The 20,176-nt window shown below is 40.3% G+C and overlaps 1 protein-coding gene across 1 annotated transcript; it reads left to right on the forward strand.

The window, feature by feature from the left end:
* Window positions 1–1,695: 1,695 nt before the first annotated feature.
* On the forward strand, window positions 1,696–11,173 carry LOC130178369 (neurturin). The gene is made up of 4 exons (XM_056390497.1): window positions 1,696–1,900; window positions 2,065–2,507; window positions 8,293–8,596; window positions 8,919–11,173. The coding sequence occupies exons 3-4, from the start codon at window positions 8,320–8,322 to the stop codon at window positions 9,353–9,355; spliced, it is 714 nt and encodes a 237-aa protein (XP_056246472.1). The 5' UTR covers window positions 1,696–1,900; window positions 2,065–2,507; window positions 8,293–8,319; the 3' UTR covers window positions 9,356–11,173.
* The last annotated feature ends 9,003 nt before the right edge of the window (window positions 11,174–20,176 follow it).

The raw sequence follows: 20,176 nt of genomic DNA on the forward strand, positions 1-20,176 counted from the left end.
TTATAGTGTTACTGATTGAGGGCTTCCTTAAAATCTTGCCCAAACCTAAACAAAATGTGTTTCTTCACTCATCCACACCCAGTGGAAACGATTCAATCCGATGTGTATGGGATTCTATCATATTCAAATTGGAAACATACTTTGTTGTTTTTTTTCTCTTGTATATTCTGAACGTCAGACTGTCTCTCTGACTAATGTAATCGTAGCTGTTGAGTGAGACTTTGCAATGCACGGCTCAAATGTTTCTCTCTATTGTCTCTGACTTGATTTAGCAATTAACAGCTGTTGGGGTTTCACTACAGGAGGGTTGGTCTATGAAAACTTAACACATCTGTGAACAATATGTATAGAGTAGAAAGGTTCCTGCCTGATGTCAGGAAATGTTTCTGTGCTGATGGTTCCTTTTCAAAGCTAGAAAAGCACGATATCCACAGTTAAACTGGAGGCCATTATGTATTTACACAGGCTCCTCTGCACAATAATTGAGGTATATGTCAAACAAGTTAGTTGTAATAATTCTCCTGCTTTCTTAGGTTTTTTTGTGGCAGAGGGGATGTGGATAATTGTGCACCTGCTGACCGTCACCAAAATATTCTCAGCTTGAAGAAGAGAACAGATCTCCTGTTGATTTGTGGACCAGTGTTTTTCTTCAGGTTAGCGCTGAAGGGCTTTAAGCAAGAAGAAAAATTTGTTTTGGCTTCACTTCAAACTTTACATGAAATCTACGCTTCAGGTCATTGAGATAACAACCCTCTGATATCCATCAATACACATTTTTTGGTATGAGAAGAAGCTTGGGTAAAGATTCCTTTGGTTTTTTCTCCTTTCTCTCTCAGTCAACACTGAAGGAATTTTAAGTTCTAGCAAGTTAGCATTTGGCCACATCTCCACCTCTCTATTGAAACACTGCACAGTGAGATTTGTGTATAATTTGGCCCGAGGATATCACAGTGACTCATGGTGTTAGAATGAGATATTTGTTAGCAAATAATTTGTTTCCTGTTGTGACGCTGCTTTTAGTTTTCTCCAGCACATTTCAGCATGTTTGGCTCTGGCCGCAGCTCTGAACCATAAGCTCTGCTCTGTTACCTGCAGATTTATGGAACGGCTTTATGCTCCCAAACAGCACCTGTACACCTCTTCGTATTCCGTCACCTCTCCTCCCTCATCCAGCGCTTCACTCGTCTCCAAACTGGTTGGCCTTTGTTTATATATGACTGACCCTGCACACCTGACGCATTTCCTCCATGGATGGGGTATTTATTTAGATTGCAGTCTGGAGTGCCTGATACCTTCCAAAAGCACAACCATCTGCTCCTAATTTGGCGCTCGAGGCTCAAGGGCTAAAATACTGGTTTGTATTGGAGGAGACGTGAACGTGAGATCCTCAACAACAACACCCTTGGTTTTATCCCCGGCCAACTGTAGATGGAAACATCATGAAATACCTCTGCTGTGATAATTCTATTTAACTTGGGTTAATGTTGTATTAGCACCATTTAAACCAATTGTGAACTTTCTTAATTCCCACTAAAAGATTGGAAAACACTTGCTTCGGCAGACCGATCTGCCCAATTGAGGCTATTACCAATCTCCTGCTTAAGATGGCAGACTCTCTTGCGGCAGAAGGTAAATGTAAGCCCTTGCTCAGGCCAAAGCATCCTTTAGTGCTCCTGGAGCTAGAGCCAGGGAGATTATCATGTCAGGAGTAATCCGACTCGGCCCACAAGCACAACTATGGAGGAGGAGGAGCAACAGTTGAGGGGGTGAGGCAGGCAGAGGCATCAGAGGAGCTCTCTGCTCCACTTACGGTAACCGAGCTCTCCCTCCTCACCCATCTTCTCGACCCACAGAGTTCCCCTCTCTGGAGCTGGAGAGAAGAAGTGCTGCTGGAAAGAGGGTAAGGAGATGTGCATTATCATTCCAACACCGCTCTTGTATGAAGATAAAACGTTCTGAGGGAGAGTGAGTTTCATAACAGATGGAATAAAAGTTGAGGCATCTGTGAGATCTGTTCATGACATGACACTGCACCTCAGTTTTGCTCTGCTCCTCTTGTTTCAGGCTCAAGTCTGTGCGGAAAGGGGACCAAGAACTCTGTTTGAAGGAGGACGATGACAGGAGTTTTCTGAATTTTTTGAAGTGATGCCAAGTGACAGGCTGCTCTCAACAACCCATCTCTCCTCTTTTTGAATGGATCAACCTTCCAAGAAGCCATGAAGCCCATGCTTACATTTGGAGGAATGTTGATATTGATCTTTGCAACTTAAGAGTTCTATGGAAGTGGAAATATGATAAATGAATAATACAGCCTGGACCTGAATCAAGTCAGGACACCTTCCCTACTTGCAAGCACAGGGAGTTGTGATGCTTTTCAGGGGAACTAGCAGGAATCCTGCTATCGCGCCTCGCCTGTGATGATGATGGACTTACCTAGCCAGCACTTGCCTGTGGAGGTCAGCTGAAGACGACGCCACGCAGCTAAGTCTGGATTAGCCGGCCGAACGGTAAGGACACCACATCTTCTTTTGTTAGTTTAAGCCAGCAGCTTATGGGGAAGGCGTTAGGTGCCGCTGACAGGGATGCCTCACCAAGTGCTTGAGTGGCAGAAAACACACGCTGGATTATCTGTATCAACAAGCGGCCCTCACAGGAACCACATGTCAATACCGCACAGCCGCCTGTCACGAAATGTTTGCAAAGCAGTCACCACTGATTACAAGAGGCATGCCGGTATGTTGCAAAAAATAAATTATTATTATGATTTTCTTGCAGAGTTTGAACAACCTTTCACCGCACAGACAAGTTTATTTTGTCAGGGAGGGTTATTTTCCTTTCATGTCGCTTATCCAACATGGTGGTTTGCCTCATTAACATGCATAATTGCTCTCCAAATACTCTCTGGCTTTTCTTCCCCAAAGGTTAAAGCATTACTTACAGATATATAAACAACCATTTCAACCATTTCAGAGCTGAACCTTTAATAGTTTAAATAATTAAGACGATTGGGATCAAATTGTTAAACTTGTTATCTAAAAATATAAAGGAAGGAGGAACTTGATGATACTCACTGTGGGCATTTTACTGAAGTGATGATCCCCTTCTCACTAAGCCCATATCATACGTAGAGATTATACTGAATCTAGCGGAGCCCCGAGAGGCCAGATAGAGGTTAAGCCTAAAGTCAATTGAGCTGTTCAACTTTCATAACCTGCCAAAGCTTGTCATAACTGCAGGAAGCTGATGAGGAGGCTGAGCGGATGCACCACTCCTCGTTGTGTCGTCTGCATTTTTTTTTTTTTTTTTTTTTTGCGCAATAAAATTGATAATATACTCATTGTGCATATAAAAAAATGAAGATTTATTTTAATCTTAAGAAAACAAAATGTCATCATATTTCACTTTGTGCTTGCTTGTGCTTGCTCGCATGGGTCATATTTGAAAGTGGTATTCAGTGTGTGCCAGATGGCCGTCAACCTTTTGTAACAGCAACATCAACATGTTTAACATGGGTTTAGGGCCGATGCTGTTGTGTTAAAAGAGGATCTGGCATAGACAGATTAGCAGCCAGAATAGCAGCTCCCAGGCTCCTCTTTAGAAAGCAGCCGAAAGACAACATCAATCTTCCTCCCAGGTGGCACAAAAATGATGAGGCAAGGTGATGCTTCCTTGCCAATTCTCATGTAACCCTGTTAGAAAAAAACTATTTAGATGCATGTCACAACTTTACCTTAACTCAGCTCTTCCCAAAATAGCAAAGGGCGGGCAAAGTGAGACAGGTGTCAAATGTGCATCTTCCCCTCACACCTGATTAACGCCACCCTAACAGCAACAGGTTTGAGTGGTGTGATTTCGTGCTAGGCTGTTGGGTCACTGGATTAATCTGTATAAATCCGTGGGTGATAGTAGGCCTTCCAAAATAAAATTGAAGCTTTTCAAGCCACTTACCAGTTATGTCCAGTAAAAGGATGCAGGAGTCAGGATTTGTGGAATGTGTGTAAAAATGAATGCTATTTTTCTGGCGTTACCTGCAGATGTTTTCCACTTTTCTTTTCTTTTTTTTCTCCTCAATAATGAACGGTAGCTTTCTCACTAACAAGGAACAGGCTTGTTTTAATTATCCTATGTTTACTGAGTGACAGAGCCGAAGCCAACAGAAGTGGCTGCCCAGCAAAATTACAGCACAGTCTAACCTAAGCCTTTTTCAGTTGCATTAGAACCAAGGCTGGATTTAGAACAGCCAATCCTGGCTCAGAACATCCACTTTATTTTACAGCCTTTTGGCCCACCCCGGTGCCAACACAACAGATCTCTCACTCACAGGGCTTGTCACTTTTCTTCACCATTACTCCGACTGTAATCAGGACAGGTTTTAGCAGGAGAAAAAGAAGTGCCTGCTGGTGCTCTATCAGTGGGCCCTACATGCTGGCCTAACCCCTGAGTTAGAGGTGTCTGATGGATTAACACCAACACACACACATACGGCAATGCCTGGGCTTCGCCACCAACACTGCAGCCAGGTGTTAGCCCACGTGACTGCAGATAAAGCCGGCAGGCATTAGTGCTAATCCCGCCCTGATCTTTGGAATATGTCCCTATTACCTCCCCAAGCACTCTCTAGCTGTCCCCAGGCCTCCTGATGCTCACCTAAGAGGGAAAAGACTAGACAAGGCCTCTCTAGGACTCCCCAAAGCATGTTGTTTCCTTGCAACAACAAAGTAGGTGCCCTTCCCGCTGTTTGTTATGCTCCTGTTATCTTTTCAGTGCAGGTATTTATGGGGTGTGTTCACAGTAGCGCAGAGACAGCTGGTCACATGGGTGGAGCTGAGCTGAAACACACAGCGGGGTAATAATGTTCTGTAGGTGCAGGCCTCAGGTGGTGCAGTGGCAAATACACAATGCTTTAGACCTGTGGACATTTCTAGATATAAAGAAGAAGCACTATTATGTAAGCTGGATTATCTAGTGTTATGTGATGGTGCTTCTGGGAGTGTGTGCGCGCCCTGGAAGTGAAGTGGGTGTCTGGACAACAGTGGAAGGTTGGACTTTGTCTCGATTTCTACACAAGCCCGTGTCATATGATTTGGGAAAAGTGAAGCCACGCAAGTGCTGTATGTGTGTGTTTATGGTATGTGTGAGTCAGAGCGAGGGAGAGAGAGAGAGTGAGACAGAACAGGCTGTATTTAGGGAATGCACAGGAACAAATGCTACAGAGTGGGGGCACATAAAAGTCGCTATCTGCTTTTTTCTCCAGCACAAAGAAGCTCTTCATTCAGGCCTGTCTGTGATCTTCTCTCACTGTAATCATGTCACACTGGTCAAGATCCAAGCAAGCTGACAAGAAGGCCCCCCCCTGTCTGCCGGCTTCATTCAAAAGTGTTAACCACAGACGCCCCTTATCCCCATTTTGACAGATCTCTAGTTCATCTTCCATAGGCTGTGGCATTCTGTCGAGTGTCTCAATCTGGCGTGGGAGTGCTGGGAGGACACGAGTGCCATGCTACTGTAATTACATTACCGCCAGCTTAGCTGCACCACAGCCACTGACCCAATTATTCCTTTGAAAACATCAATTTTATTGTGTCATTTGAAATAATGCGATCTTTGAGTCACAACAAGAGCTCGGTTGAGGGTTGAGTGTCCGGCTGCAACTGTATGATGCATGTATTTGAGAATACATAATGTCTCAGGAATGGCTCCGACTGACTTAGGAATTCTTGGCGAAGCGGTTCACTTTCATTGTTTCCCTCAAACATGTCAGTGATCCTCTGAGACAGTTTTCACTCAGTTGGTGGCTCTTCAGATGACATATGGCCGAGTGCAAACATCAGGTGTGCTGTTTCTTACATGCCGCGTATTCACTCCCGCTCTCACTCTAAACACAAAACCCTAATGAGGACTTTCATGCGTGTAACCCTTGCCTTTTCTCCTTGTGAATAGATGATTTTCTCCGTTTGTTTTTGAGCCTCATGCGTTTGACCGGCCTTTTCTCCGCACACAGGAGCATGCATGGGCACATCAGCACCGAAGCTCTGTGAGGGCCAGACATGCTGCAGCTGTGCGGGAGCTGTTTTAGCTGTCTTTGCGACTCATCTGCGCTTTTATGTCTCTGTTTGAGGATGGCTTTTCCTTCTGCCGGAGAGTCCTCTGGGGTTCCACTATATCCTCTGCGTTGTTGCTCCTCTCTATTTGCTGGAAAACGGCAGTATTTGTCCTTTCAGGAAGCGGACTCCTCATTCATGCCTTTCCGCTGCTCTCCTAAGAAAACACTCGTGCTCCTTTCTCCTATCAGTGTCTGTATATTTATGTCCATGACAGCAGGGGCCAGTGGTAGATATTAAATGTCTGTGCTGATTAATCACCCTTGACCATCTGAACAAGCTGCAGAATGCTCCTTGGCACTTTTATTGGCGCCAATCGACTGCAGATAGAACTAATGTGTTTCTGAGTGGAGCAATTATGACAATCAAAGTGTCTTCTGGGACGTGAGATCAGTGTTTGATGACCAGTCTTCGTCCAGTGTCAGCAACTGAGACATCGGAGGACTCATCTGTTTTTTACGAGCTAATTGTTTTATCACGATGAGCCACAGAGCTAACAGACTGAGGACATTGATGGATCGCGTCTGTGTGAAACAATTAACTCCCAGGATGAGTAATTGCCCCAAATCTGACCTATTAATAGCATAAGAAAACAATGATCTCATCCTTTGCCATATATCATAACAAATCGTCTCTTTTTGAATTGGCGATTTATCACATTTAGAAGCAGCAGCAGTGAGATTCCTGGTGTGAAGAGTTGGTGTTGAACCAACAGAAACAAAATGAAACTTTCCATTGAGGCTTCTATCTATCACGGCTGCCTGTAAATACAACGACGTATAGGCAGGCACGGAGTGACACTCTGCAGGCTCCACGTTTGATTTACATAGACTGTGTCTGATTGTTAGCTGAAATGTTTGACTTTCAAATGAATACTATTCTACCCCACCATTGTGCAGAGGCTGCTTACCACGTCAAACCCATATGGAATTATGAGTGATGAGTCAAGCTTTGACTGATAGGACTGGTTGTACCTGTTTATACGCTGTTTATACCACTGCAGCTCATGTGTTCAGCGTCTCTGTATTTTCCCTCTGCGGTGTCCAAAACAGACGTAGTGAAGCACTGTCTGAATTTGCATATAGTTTTTTTTTTTTTTGTTTCATTTGCTCCAAGGCCAAAAGTTAAATTCCACAAGAAACCAAAATGTTCCTACTTCTTTTACTATTTTTCACAAATGTTTATGTTTAATGTAATCTGCAGGCGCAAACCTCCAGAAATGATCCATTTCAGATTTTTGGTTCTAAAAAAACTCCTGGACAAAGATATGTGACACTTTGTCCCACTGTAAACAATCCAGCAGTCTGTATATGTACACTACAGAATCCAGTCTGGCAAAACAATTTGTAACGCTGGTCTGGAATTGCTGTTAGTTGCTGCCAGTATACCATTTCCGGCTCTGGGGAAATGTTTTGCTCACTGGTGACATGATATGAAAAATACAAAGAAGTGAGCTTGTAAAACTTCTCAGATACCTGTGGAATGACAATAAGGAAAGAGAAAACGTAAAGGAATAAATCCTCCAAATTGAGTTTTGTGGCTGCTTGCATTGTCTATCGAAAGGGAGGGGCTGTATAAGATGAAGGGGCGTATAAGCACATACTCACTGAGGCCTCATCATACATTGCTTTGGAAATAGGTGTGGCAAAGAGATTCCCGTAAAGCAACCCCCACCACCCCCCTCACCCCCCCTTAAAAGGATATTGCAGGGACACGATTTCTGCACAAAGAAGTGTTTTTTTCTTAAGAAATCAAGGAAAGAAGTTTACATTTTTGAGATAATACACAAAACCTTTTAGAGGTTTTATGAGTAGGGTACTTGCACAACTCAGTCAGCTCCCTCCAGTTTAAATAAAATATTTTGCAGCAATGTTTTTTTTCTTTCACCCTCAGGCTTCCTATAACTTTAAACACACACTGCATTCTCAGGTGTCAGCAAGTGATGTCGAGCTCACAGATCATGAACCCACTTAAGAGTGAAAATGAGCTGACAGCAGAATCAGAGAAAGTAAACTGACGGTAAAATAAAAGCCCTGTCAGGCTAAGGTTGAGAGAAGTGGATTTACGGGAAGGTCACTGAAATGTGATGGCGAGGAGATGCCAATTATGACATTGTTCTCTGTGCTTTAATGTGACAGGTTTTCATGTGTGACTGTTTGAACGCTGCCTGACGTTTTGCCTCTCTCGACAGAGTTTCAATGCTCCTCCACGTTCTAAGATGAAGTTATGGAAAGGTGCTACTTTTGCCTTCATGCTCTGTGGTGCAGCCCTGTCCATCGTCCTCGTTAGAAACATGGCCACTATTGGACAGTTCAAACCTAAGACAAAATATCCATACACACCTTCATCCTCATCAAGTCCGTCTTCATCATCAGAATCAACATCCAGAACCTCATCACCATCCTTAGCGGAGTCGGCGGCGATGTCGTGGCAGATGGATGGTCTTCATCGGAGAGTCCGCTCAACAGACGACATGAACTCTCTCCTCTCAGAGTGTAAGATCTACTGTTATTTTCTTCCTTCCTTGTCTGGTCTGAGATTAGGTGTCATGTGAAAGGGTTGCTGGGGTTCAGACAGAACACTTAGTACCTGACTGTGTTGTTATCTCACAATAGCCTGCAGTCAATTAACACCTCATAGTTCACTGACTGCCCCGTTTCCCATGGCTTCACTGCAAGGCATTCATCACAGATGGGATTCTATCTCTGGGAACCATCTGCCATGTTTACATATCTGCCCTGCTATTCACGTTGCACAGAAATCAGATAATCTCTCTGTCACCTGTCTATTAATTTTGATTTATCTCGTCTCCGTCAGTTTCCATGATGTTCCAGAGCTTCACAGAGGGCGAGCTTCAACATGTGGTCGGGACCTTGCTAGACAGGAAGAGAAGGAAGAGCCGACGCCTGGGTGAGAACCAGGCCCGAAGGACTAAAAGAGCCAGGAGGCAAAAGCCCTGCTCTCTGAGGGAGCTGGAGTTGACCGTGAGTGAGCTGGGTCTCGGCTACGAGAGCGACGAGACAGTGCTGCTGCGCTACTGCAGTGGCAAATGCACGGCCCACCGGCATAACTACGACATCACCATGGAGCACATGATGCGGACGGGCTTCAAGAAGAAGGGCCGCAAGGACAAGGTCAGTAACGGGCCCTGCTGCCGGCCAACCGCATTCGAAAACGACTTTTCCTTCTTGGACAATAAGAGCCGCTATCACACGATACAGAATGTGTCTGCGAAGAATTGTGGGTGTGTATGACCCAGAGAAATGGACTTATTATTTCGTCATGCTGCTCTCAGCCTCTGTTGGAAGAGTCGAACAAGGATGCTGTTAAAAGACAATTACAGAAAACTATGGAATATAATCTCAAGGAGAGGAGGAAAGGATGGAAATATGTAATATAAGACTGCTGCACGGCGGCCATCTTTGACAGACAGACTTCTCACTGTCACCACAGCTTGGGAACGAATCACATGGACAGCACGTGCTGTGTTTCTGTGGATTCTATGTAAAAATACAGAAAATGACTGTTGATGACAAAACATTTTTATTATCTTTTCTATCTGTGTAGTAACACTGTAAACTGTGGTGTAACAACAATGTAGCAACATTATGTTTGTGATATTACATTTGAGTAGTAGTACACATATGACTCATGTTGACAATGAGCCATGGTGGACTAGATTATTGCTGTTACTACACTTCATATCCATGGACGGTAAATAAGTCCAAATCTCGTAGTTTACATGATTATAGTGGCGATAGTAAATCATCCGTCAGGCAAAAAAAAAAAGTGCTCAAAAGTCAGTTCAAAGCCATAAAGAAAACAAACAAACAAACAAAAAATAATAATTTAATGCACCAATGTTTACTTTAAGTTCTGTGCAAGACAGTTTGGACCGTTGACCTAATTATAACTTCTTGTGATAAGATGTCTCCAGAGAGTATATTGACTTAAAAGTGTGTTGAATTGTTGCACAAGACATGACATTGTGACCTGTTTGTTTGCATTACTGTTACTGATTGCAGTGTTATTACACAGGTAAGGTATTGATAAGAATTTAACGAAAGAAAATCCTTTTCTATAGCTCCAGGTTTGGTACCCACGTTTAATAAGTGTTTTGTATATTGATGTTGTGTAGATTAACAATGAGGACCAATTTTAAAACACATAAGTACACTCTCACTTTAGCAATAGATCAGTATGAACAATTTCTCCAATTTGCTCTCCATAGACTAGCTCATCATTCTCAAAGAAATTGTAATTTTAAGTCTTTTTTTTAAAAATACTTTTCCCAAATAACCCTGTGTTGCAACTACCCATAATCCTCTGGAATTATTTTTCTCAAAGAATTGCCAAAACAAAGTTAATTCAACACATGATGAATTCACAAACTTAGATTCATAAATATCTCACGTCTCAAGTTCCAGGTGATACAACCTCTTTTATGTCGTCTCTGGATGTAATCTGCAAACGTTTACACAGAGTTTTTAGCCAATCAGAGGCTCAAGTGTGAAAGAGAAGAATGGTTTTAATGATCAGTAGTGACATGTGTTTTTTTTTTGTTTTGTTTTGTTTTGTTTTGTTTTTTCTCGCTGCAGGAAAACTAACTATGAAGAAGAGACATGATCTGGGAACGTGTTTGCACCCATATATAAAATCCTGTAACTTGCTTTAATCCAGAGCCCACAGTACAGCCTTCTATTGGCCCATCAAATGCCTCCTTGTTGTATTGCCTGGTAGACTTTTAGGGGGAAAATAAGCTGTTGAAATGAATTATCAAGCATCTGTTTTGGTTTTGAACCCATTGCAACTGTTTGCCTGAAGTACAATAAATTATGTTTTGTTTTGTTTTTGTCTTTCCGAGGAGGTGCAGTGCGGGGCGCATATGCGGATGCGGTGCATCTTTATTGTAGCTTATATTGTATTTATTTGGGAAGTAAATTATGGTTTTGCATATTTATTTAGAGTACCACACAGAAATGGGACAGCTTATTATCATTAAGCAACTGTGCCAAAAAATGTTTTATCTAACATTCTATATTGACTGCTGAATAAACATAATTTCAGAGGTATGGATGTGCATCATTTTTCCCAAACTATTGACCTTTGGGTGACAGATATTCTCTACTCAGATTGTATTTAGAATAAATGAATACACAATAATAAAACTAATCTTGCAAGATACTGTTAATAAGGAAAAAAAGCCGAATCCTGTGGGGAAATATGAGGATTACAGCAGCAGGAGGATATGTGGATGATCAGATTACACTTAATGAACCATAAGCTTTTACAACACGGCCTGTGACCAGACAGTTTGAGCCCCCTGGCGGGCAGGGACAATCAGAAGCCAATGGGGGACATCACTGTGCCAAATTATTTCAAAAAATGAAATTAAACAAAGACCACAATCAGCAATGAACTGATCTTTCTAGCCAAAGCCTGATACATCTTATACCTCTGTATTATAGGTCTCCATTGTTGTCCAACACATAAGTCAGCCACACCGTTGCACTGGGGGACATGTTGCTAAAGGGCAATGAAAATGAAAACTGTAGTTTATTTTGAGCCAATCCCTCATATGTTGCCGGAAATACTAACTAGAGCCCAAATGTGCATCAATCCGCAGCTGAAAATAGTCCCAAACAAATGACCTACTAACTCCATTTTGAGAAACTTCTGCTAAAATTATAATGCCCATCTGTTTAAAGAAACCACTGAGCCTTTTTAAATATGAAACTATAACTATGTGACCCATTTGGAAAAAAAAAAAAAAAGAAGTCTTCAGTAGGAACCAATGGATTTGCGGCTGAGTGCTACAAACAGTGGCAGAGTAGTCAGAAGGTAAATGACTAAAAGTGTATTTTGGTACGGGATTTTTTGAGAATAAGAAAAATATCAAATGACACCAGCCTTATCCTTTCAGTGAAATTTCGTTAGGCTTTTAGGAAATGTTTTTTGTAAAATTGTTTTGGACCAGAATATTGTGTCTGGAAAAAGTAAACTTTTCAAAAGTGAAACCAAACAACCTTGTTTTTAACTTGACCACCCAGCAGTTTTGAGTTTAGCCGAAAGGTTTTACGAGGGCTTCATGGGGCTTATGAGTAGCAGAACTTTCCCAACCCCTAAACAAGCCTTAGACATCTTTGGGTTAGATCTGAAGAGTTTAGGTTTCGATTTGTAAAAGTATTTAGACATTAAGCTTAAGACTTCCTTTTCTGCCTCCATCCTGATACAATGCTGCTGTGCATGTCACAGCATTGAAAAATTACACTAGAAGAATTCATTGTTGTCTGTCAACATTGTGAACTTGTTTTCATAGCGACTATTTCTTACGAAGACATTTCTATAATAACTTTTCACAGTACAGTGGATTATCCCCTATCGATTTCATTTTCAGTTCGAAATAAAGTCTAATGTTTTTTTCTTATAGCTTTTAACTGCTTGAGAGAGATTGTTATTTTTCAGCTGTGAGTATCTTCAATGGCAATTTTAGTGGCCACGGAAGCTGTTGGAGCGGTTGCAAGGAGCAGTTAACTTAACATATTTCACAATTATTGAACAGTTTTTTTCTGTAAATTGATTTACAAAAAACCTGTGCACCGTCGTCAGTCTCATCCACGTTTGACTCCATTTTTGCAGCATTTTTTCTGTCACCATATTTCTGCCTCTGGCACAGGAAGCACTGGATGGCCCCATTCTTCGTCCAACATACAAAGCTTTGATTAGCTTGGTGGGTTTTCCAACCAGGGAAACTGCTGTCAGGGAGCACAATGTCTGATGAATTTGAATAGCTGAAAAAAAAAATGACGTGGGCGGCAGATTAGAGGTCTGGAACCACACTTGGGTGGAAATTCCGAATCATTTTGCTGATTCATATAATTTCATTGAGTTCATTCACTTTTTTTTTCCTAAGATAAACAATCACAGCAATTACACTACTTAGATGAGTGAGTGAACAGATTCTTACTGTCTTCATTTCAGTACCCTGTTCAGTCTGTTGTCTGGTTAAACCGTTACATTTAGATTAGTAGTAAAGTAAGACGATGCTAGCTAACAGTTTAGCTTGCAAGATTCTGCAGGTGACAATAGTGATTCAGTCAGTTCTGTGTTAAAGATTTGTTTGTGACTATATACATATTTATATATATATATGTACAAAATACACACACACACACACACATATATATATTTATATAGATATATATATAGATATATAGATATATATATATATTGTTGTGAGCATCATAAATTAAATTATATTTAACCTCCACTGAGTTGGAATAGAGGCAGCAAACTCAGAGACAGATATCTAAAACCTGTCTGGATGGCTAGATAACACTTGAGGTAAGTGAGAATCTTTTTAATACATATTTTTAAATTCAGAACAGCTACAACTGACATAACATTCAGAGGAGCTTACACTAGAGAATTAAAAGTTCTGTTTAGATTTATCATTTAGCAGTATCATGTAAACATATACTGGTAGACAAATGTGTTGTTCTACATACAAAAGTCAATCAGCAGAGCAGAAGCCAGAGCATGTTATGCATTTTGTCAGGGAAAAACTCCATAGGTCGTTTTTTCATAGCAGACATTTTGACATGTCATTGCAGGTAAAGCACAGGTGTAATTGAAGTCATTAATTGTAGCTGCATTCCTTTCATGTGTGTCAGGTTCATGACCCAGGTTGTTGTGCATGCTGACTCTCTGAAATGGCTTAATGCGATACCTAAATGGAACAAACCCAGCATTGATTTAATTACTTAAACCAGGAAAAGTCAAAATGTTTGTTGTGATTAAGCTCTGTTGCTGTTTACTGATACTTTTGAAATCCACCCTAGGGCATCACTATCTGCAGGGGAAGCAGTGGAGACAGGTTTAGGGAATGTGGTTTAATCAGAAAAGCTAACAACAACAGTTCATGACAACTCCCACAATGCACTGAAAATCACAGTTTGATAAAATAAACTAGTGTAAGTGTCTGAGCAGGAATTTGGCCTTAAATTAAACAGAAAATTAAACACATCAAAGTCGAGTCAGAGAGTTTTCATGTGACAACAGCGCTATATACACTATGTACTGTATTGTTTTGGAGATAAAGCATGTGGAGGTAATTCAAGAACACTATTTGTTTGAAGTATATGCAGTCCAGTTCTGACTTGGAGACATACAGCATATACTGAAAGTCTTGTGAACAGTAATGGTGGTACTGCTCTGTATGTTGGGTGAAGGGGTTGCCTCCTTCTCGGCCCACCCATGCTATAAATCTGCACACTTGATTGCACTTTGGATGTAAATTATGTTAAATTTAATATGTTATCACCATATTTCACCTCCTGAGTATCATTTGTATTAAGCAGGAAACGCCTCCTCATGAGTTATACATGCATGAAGACATAGTGCTTGTTATCCCCCGGGAGACACAATCCTAGCACAAGGCCAGACAACACAACTTACACAACTTCCTGCACAGTTTCAATGAAGCAACACCACCTCTTGCAGTTTATACCATGTCTGCAGGCATTTGGAGATAACAGAAGTCAGCTTGAGTTGGTTTAAAGACGATCAGCGGCAGGTCACACAGAATGATGTGGCTGATGTATGGGTCCGGGACTAACTGTTGTATATTTGTGAGTGAAAAATAATCCTTTCCCTTTGGGTTTTATTTGGCCAAGTGGAGCACATGTTTCAATTTGACTGTGACTTACTGTATTTACTACAGCTGTGGGGGGAGAAATGACTTCAGCAGTTTGTAGTTTGAACAATTTCATAAAATGAAGAATTTCCCCGTGAAATCTGAAATGACAACTTTCACTCCAGCTACTAGTGGAAGGAGAGCATTCCTGCAGCATGTTGTATTTACATTGTTTTCTTTATGTAATTTCCTGATATGGTTTTCATACTCAGAGCACCAAAAATATGCTTTAAAATGTTTATAGCTGCATTAAAGTGGAACCACTTTATTGCTGATATAAACAGACATTTCCGCAACTTGCCACTGGAGTAAACGGTCTTCAACCAAAACATCCACAAACCCAGTGCAGAGAACCAGTACTTCAGGAATGAAAAGATGATAGCTGGTTAATCACAGCACAACATTGGTGAGAAAATCAAACTGCATAATAACACATGGCAGCCATTTGATCACCATGTACGATTAATCTATGGGAATTCGCACCACTTTTGGATTGTGGTTTGACATTTCCTAAGAAAAAATCATTACCGCTATTTGTTTTTCCTTTTCATGGGGCGATAATAGCAAGTTAGACCTTGAGCCAACGGTAGTTAATTAAGTCCAAATTGAAAGAAGTGAAACTTTTTGCCATCAAGGGGCTTAAACTGAAGATCTAATTAACCCTCTTCCCCCTTTATCCTCCCCTGTATGTTTTTTTCCTGTAGGTTTTTTGGATAAGCTGCCACTACTTTCTGCTTGCTGAACTGAACTGTCAGCTGTCTGCATGTTAATGTTTGAGAAAAGCACATATGAGCGAAAATTAATGATTATTTGTGTTTGCAGATTTAAAGGAAACCCCCTCAATATTCGTGTCAACATTCTAGCATGTTGGAGGATAATAGTGTTAGTGTATACAAGACATCTGTTGTTGCTAACAGCGCTGACAAGATCTACAATAAACATGCCAAAGTTTTACAACCCCCTCCCATGTCCAGCTGCAACATGTTGGTGAGTTCAGACATCTTTAGAGGAAGATAGCGGGATGGAGGATGCAGCGGTGACTCTGGAGGACCCAAACAGTCTGAACAACTGCAGCGAGCAGGTGTTTCTCCTCTTCCTGAGCAACTCTGAACTCTCCAAAGATGTATTAACACAATCCATTCTGGATGTGTGTTTTGTTTTGTTTTTTTTGTTTTTTTTTTGTACTGATGAAATGATTACTTTAGACTTTGTATTTTTTAATTACACTATAAGATTTAAGTTATAGATACATAATTTTATAATAGAGATAGATGTGTGCAAGTCATAGAAATGTACTTGTTGACTCCTCATGCTCATTCATAATTAATGTGCATTTGCATTCATAAATATTTAAAACCTTCAAATATAAATAATCATGAATAATTAATGACATTAATGACCTTGTGTACCGTTCATGTTTAAGAGAGGAACTATACAATGGTCAATTCAACTTGTAATGGGTGACTGACATCTATGATATGTAAACAGTGTTCATTTATAGCCTGGAGCAAAGTGAGGTGACTAGGTCTCTTATCTGACGGGGTCCAGATGGGCTGCTGGTGGTGCAGAGTAGCTCTCCGATTGGCTGGTCTCAGTTTGAGGCCGTAGTCCTAGAAGTGCGAAAGCTGCTTAATTTGGCAGCGTCTCTAAATAGATCTTGGATGGCACCATCTCTGCTGCTGAAAAGAATGATGGCCATTCTGTGAGCAGGCTGGCGTGAGTTTGGTTGAACAGAGGATCCACTGTTTTCTGGTTTTGATGTCCTTCAGTCGGAGGCAGTGTCTTTTAGAGCCTCTGCAAACAGTCTCACTTGGTTCTTCCTGAGGTAAAAGTGATTGTGGAGATGCTGCTGATAGCTCTCTCTGGAAAGCTGTTGGACATTTGGAAGATGGGGACATTGTTTAACAAACAGCTTCCATGTTATAGATGCTGCACAGAGATATGTCACGGCTCTGTAGGAATGATGACAGTTGTTTTGGCCTCAAGAAACTCCTTTCTTTCATTCAGTGCCACACGGTGTAATGCTGTTGTTAGCTGTCATTTGTTGCTATTAACTCATTATATGAATATGCTCCACACCTTGAAACCTTCAAACTACTTCTCATTGGATTTCTTTATATTAAAGCTCCACAGTTCAAACATTGTATGGGCAGGGAAGGTGTTTATACTTAAAATGCTTTCAATTTGAGCAAAATATAAAGAAAAAGGGCTGTGCTTGCCAGGATGTTTATCTTACATTGCTGGTAGCTGTGTGAGCGTTTGTAGTATGTATGAGTGTTTTGTAGGGGCTTTGGGGTGAGGCAGTGATTGGGAGTGGCAGGATTTGATGGAATACGGGGATTAGCGGGAGTGGGGGGAGAAGTGGGGCAAGGTGTAGCGGTGGAAGGCTGGAGGCCGCTCCGGCATACAGCCTCTGCCCCATTCTCCGCCACACACACATACTGTATGATGTTGAAAGTTGATGTATGATTTTATTGATGTATGATTTTGTATTTTAAAATGTTTTACATGAAACTGAAGAATAATTTTAGAACAATTTCTGTGTTCATTTGTGCATCATTGTTGGTCAGATAACAAAGCAAAATCTACAATAAAGCATTAACTGGACATTTTGGATGGGAATTTAAAACATAAATCATATTATTTAACTTATTCAAGGTCATTTAAGTCTTGGTTATTAAGAAAAGATGTCTCTGCATGCTTTGCTTTAGTATGTTAAATTTAAATTTGCTTACCCTTCCTTTCTCCTTATTTGATATTTGTGGGATCTGGATACTGTATGTAGACTGTATCATGAGACGAGTCATCTTCTCAAAAGATGACATTTCAAGACTGTCTAGGATTTTCAGATACCCTGATGCTCCCATATGTTTATGACCATGAGAGAGGAGGGCTAGGACTTTTGCTGAATTGTTATTTCAACATCAGTGTTGAAAAACAAGAGATAATCTAAAATTCATCAGTAAATCCTCCAATACTAAAAAGTACAGTATCTGTTTGATATTTGAGACACTGCAGCTGTTTCACCTCACAGCTCCCCCTTGTGGAATAATAGAAGCATGACAGTTAGATAAATAAATAAATAAATAAATAAATGAATAAATAAATGGGGTAACTGTAGGTCATATTCAAGCAAGGGTGTAGGTTTGCATATGGACGGTAGGGACATGTCTCGTTCCAATATTTTGGGAGGACAGAATTGTCCCTACCAATATGTGAGTGAACTCTTTCGCACTATGTTTGAAGTGAAGTCATATTACATCATTCCAATGTGCCCTCCAAGACGCTACGTCTCCAAGACAACCGATTTAGGCATGCTAGCAATTGAATGGTTGAAAGGGCGGAGGCTATCTCAAAGCTCATGTAATGTGAGAATATCACAGAGGTGATAGTGGTACACTGGTTAGACCTCTCGCCACACAATGAAAAGGTTCTGGGGCCTTTCTTTGTGGAGTTTACATGTTCTGCCTGTGTGGCGCCTTCCTCCCGCGGTCCAGACACATGCACATTAGGTTAAGTGGTGGCTCAAATGCCTTACTATACTATATCGTTTTATGACTTTTTTATGCCTCACTATATACTATGACATTTCATGCCTTACTGTACCATGGCATTTTTTATGACTTATACCAGTTTTTATGTCTTACTATATGCTATGACTGTTTTTATGACTTAATGTACTATTACTTTTTATGCCTTACTACGCTATGACGTTTTTATGACTTGTTATAATGTGGGATTTTTTTTATTTACAATATTATCTGTTTTTATGCCTTATTATGTTATGAAATTTTATGCCTTACTATACGATTACTTTTTTTATGCCTTATTATACTGTGACTTTTTTTATGCCTTATTATACTACGACATTTTTTGACTTAATATACAATGACGTTTTTTCACATTTTGATGCCTTACTGTACTATGACGTTTTTTCACATTTTGATGCCTTACTGTACTATGACGTTTATTGTCAATTTTATGCCTAACTATACTAATATGTTTGATGCCTTACTATACTATGATGTTTTTTGGCATTTTCATTCCTTATTATACTATGACATTTTTAAAAAATTGTTACATTTGAGGGAAGGACATTGAGGTGGTGCATACTTATAAATACCCAGGTGTGCACCTGGACAGTAAACTGGACTGGTTCCTGAACATGGATGCCATCTACCGGAAGGGGCAGAGCTGGCTCTTTTTCCTCAGGAGGCTCAGGTCCTTTGACGTCTGCAGTGAAATGCTGCACATGTTTTATCAGGGCAGCAGCATGTCCGACATGAACACAAGGAGACTGGAAAAACTGGTAAAAAAGGCTGGGTCCGTGCTTAGCAGGAGTCTGGACTCACTCAGTGTTGTTATGGTGAGATGCATGCAATGTAAGATTGAGGCCATCTTGGACAATACCAACCACCCTCACAACATTCTGGCAGGACAGAGAAGCAGCTGCAGCTACAGCAAAAGTCTGATCTCACTGTGCTGCAGAACAGAGAGGTTCAGGAGATCCTTTGTTCCTACTGCCATCAGGCTATACAACACCTCAGCCAACTCATCTAATTATTATTGTTTATTTATTATCAACTGTTATCATTATAACTGTTATCATTATTATTATTATCATTATTATTATTACTATCATTATTATTATTATTATTATTATTATTATTATTATTATTGTTATCGACAATGACCTAACGGACACATGGATTTCCCCTAGGGGATGAATAAAGTATCTATCTATCTATCTATCTATCTATCTATCTATCTATCTATCTATCTATCTATCTATCTATCTATCTATCTATCTACTGTAACTATCTATACTATGACGTTTTTTCACATTTTTATGCCTTATGTTACTATGTCTTATGACATTATTATGTCTTTCTTTAGTATGACATTTCATGCCTTACGATGCTATGATGGTTTTTCACATTTCGATGCCTTACTATCATATGACGTTTTTTGACATTTTTATGCCTGATTATGTGTCACTTTTTTATGCCTGACTATACTATGACATTTTATGCCTTGTTATAGTATGATAAGTATAAGTATGTTTTATTCCTTAGTATACTATGATGCTTTTTGACATTATTATGCCTTACTAGAGTATGACGTTTTATGCCTTAGTATACTATGACTTTTTTTTTTAACATTTTTATGTCTTCCTATACTATAATTTTTTATTTATTTAATGCCTTACTATACTCTGATGTTTTTAGACATTTTCATGCCTTACTATACTATGATGTTTCTTTTCACGTTTCTATGCCTGATTGGTGACTTTTTTTTGTCTGACTATACTATGACATTTTATAACTTTTTTATTACTTACGTTTTATACTATGACGTTTTATGCCCTAGTATACTATGA

Source organism: Seriola aureovittata, chromosome 12, assembly GCF_021018895.1.
Source record: "Seriola aureovittata isolate HTS-2021-v1 ecotype China chromosome 12, ASM2101889v1, whole genome shotgun sequence".
Classification (NCBI taxonomy): domain Eukaryota; kingdom Metazoa; phylum Chordata; class Actinopteri; order Carangiformes; family Carangidae; genus Seriola; species Seriola aureovittata.

Excerpts from the sequence above, each read along its gene's own strand:
- LOC130178369 (XM_056390497.1), top strand. The coding sequence starts at position 8,320 with ATGAAGTTATGGAAAGGTGCTACTTTTGCCTTCATGCTCTGTGGTGCA. Across the intron at positions 8,597-8,918 it reads GAACTCTCTCCTCTCAGAGT|TTTCCATGATGTTCCAGAGC; the intron begins GTAAGATCTACT and ends CGTCTCCGTCAG.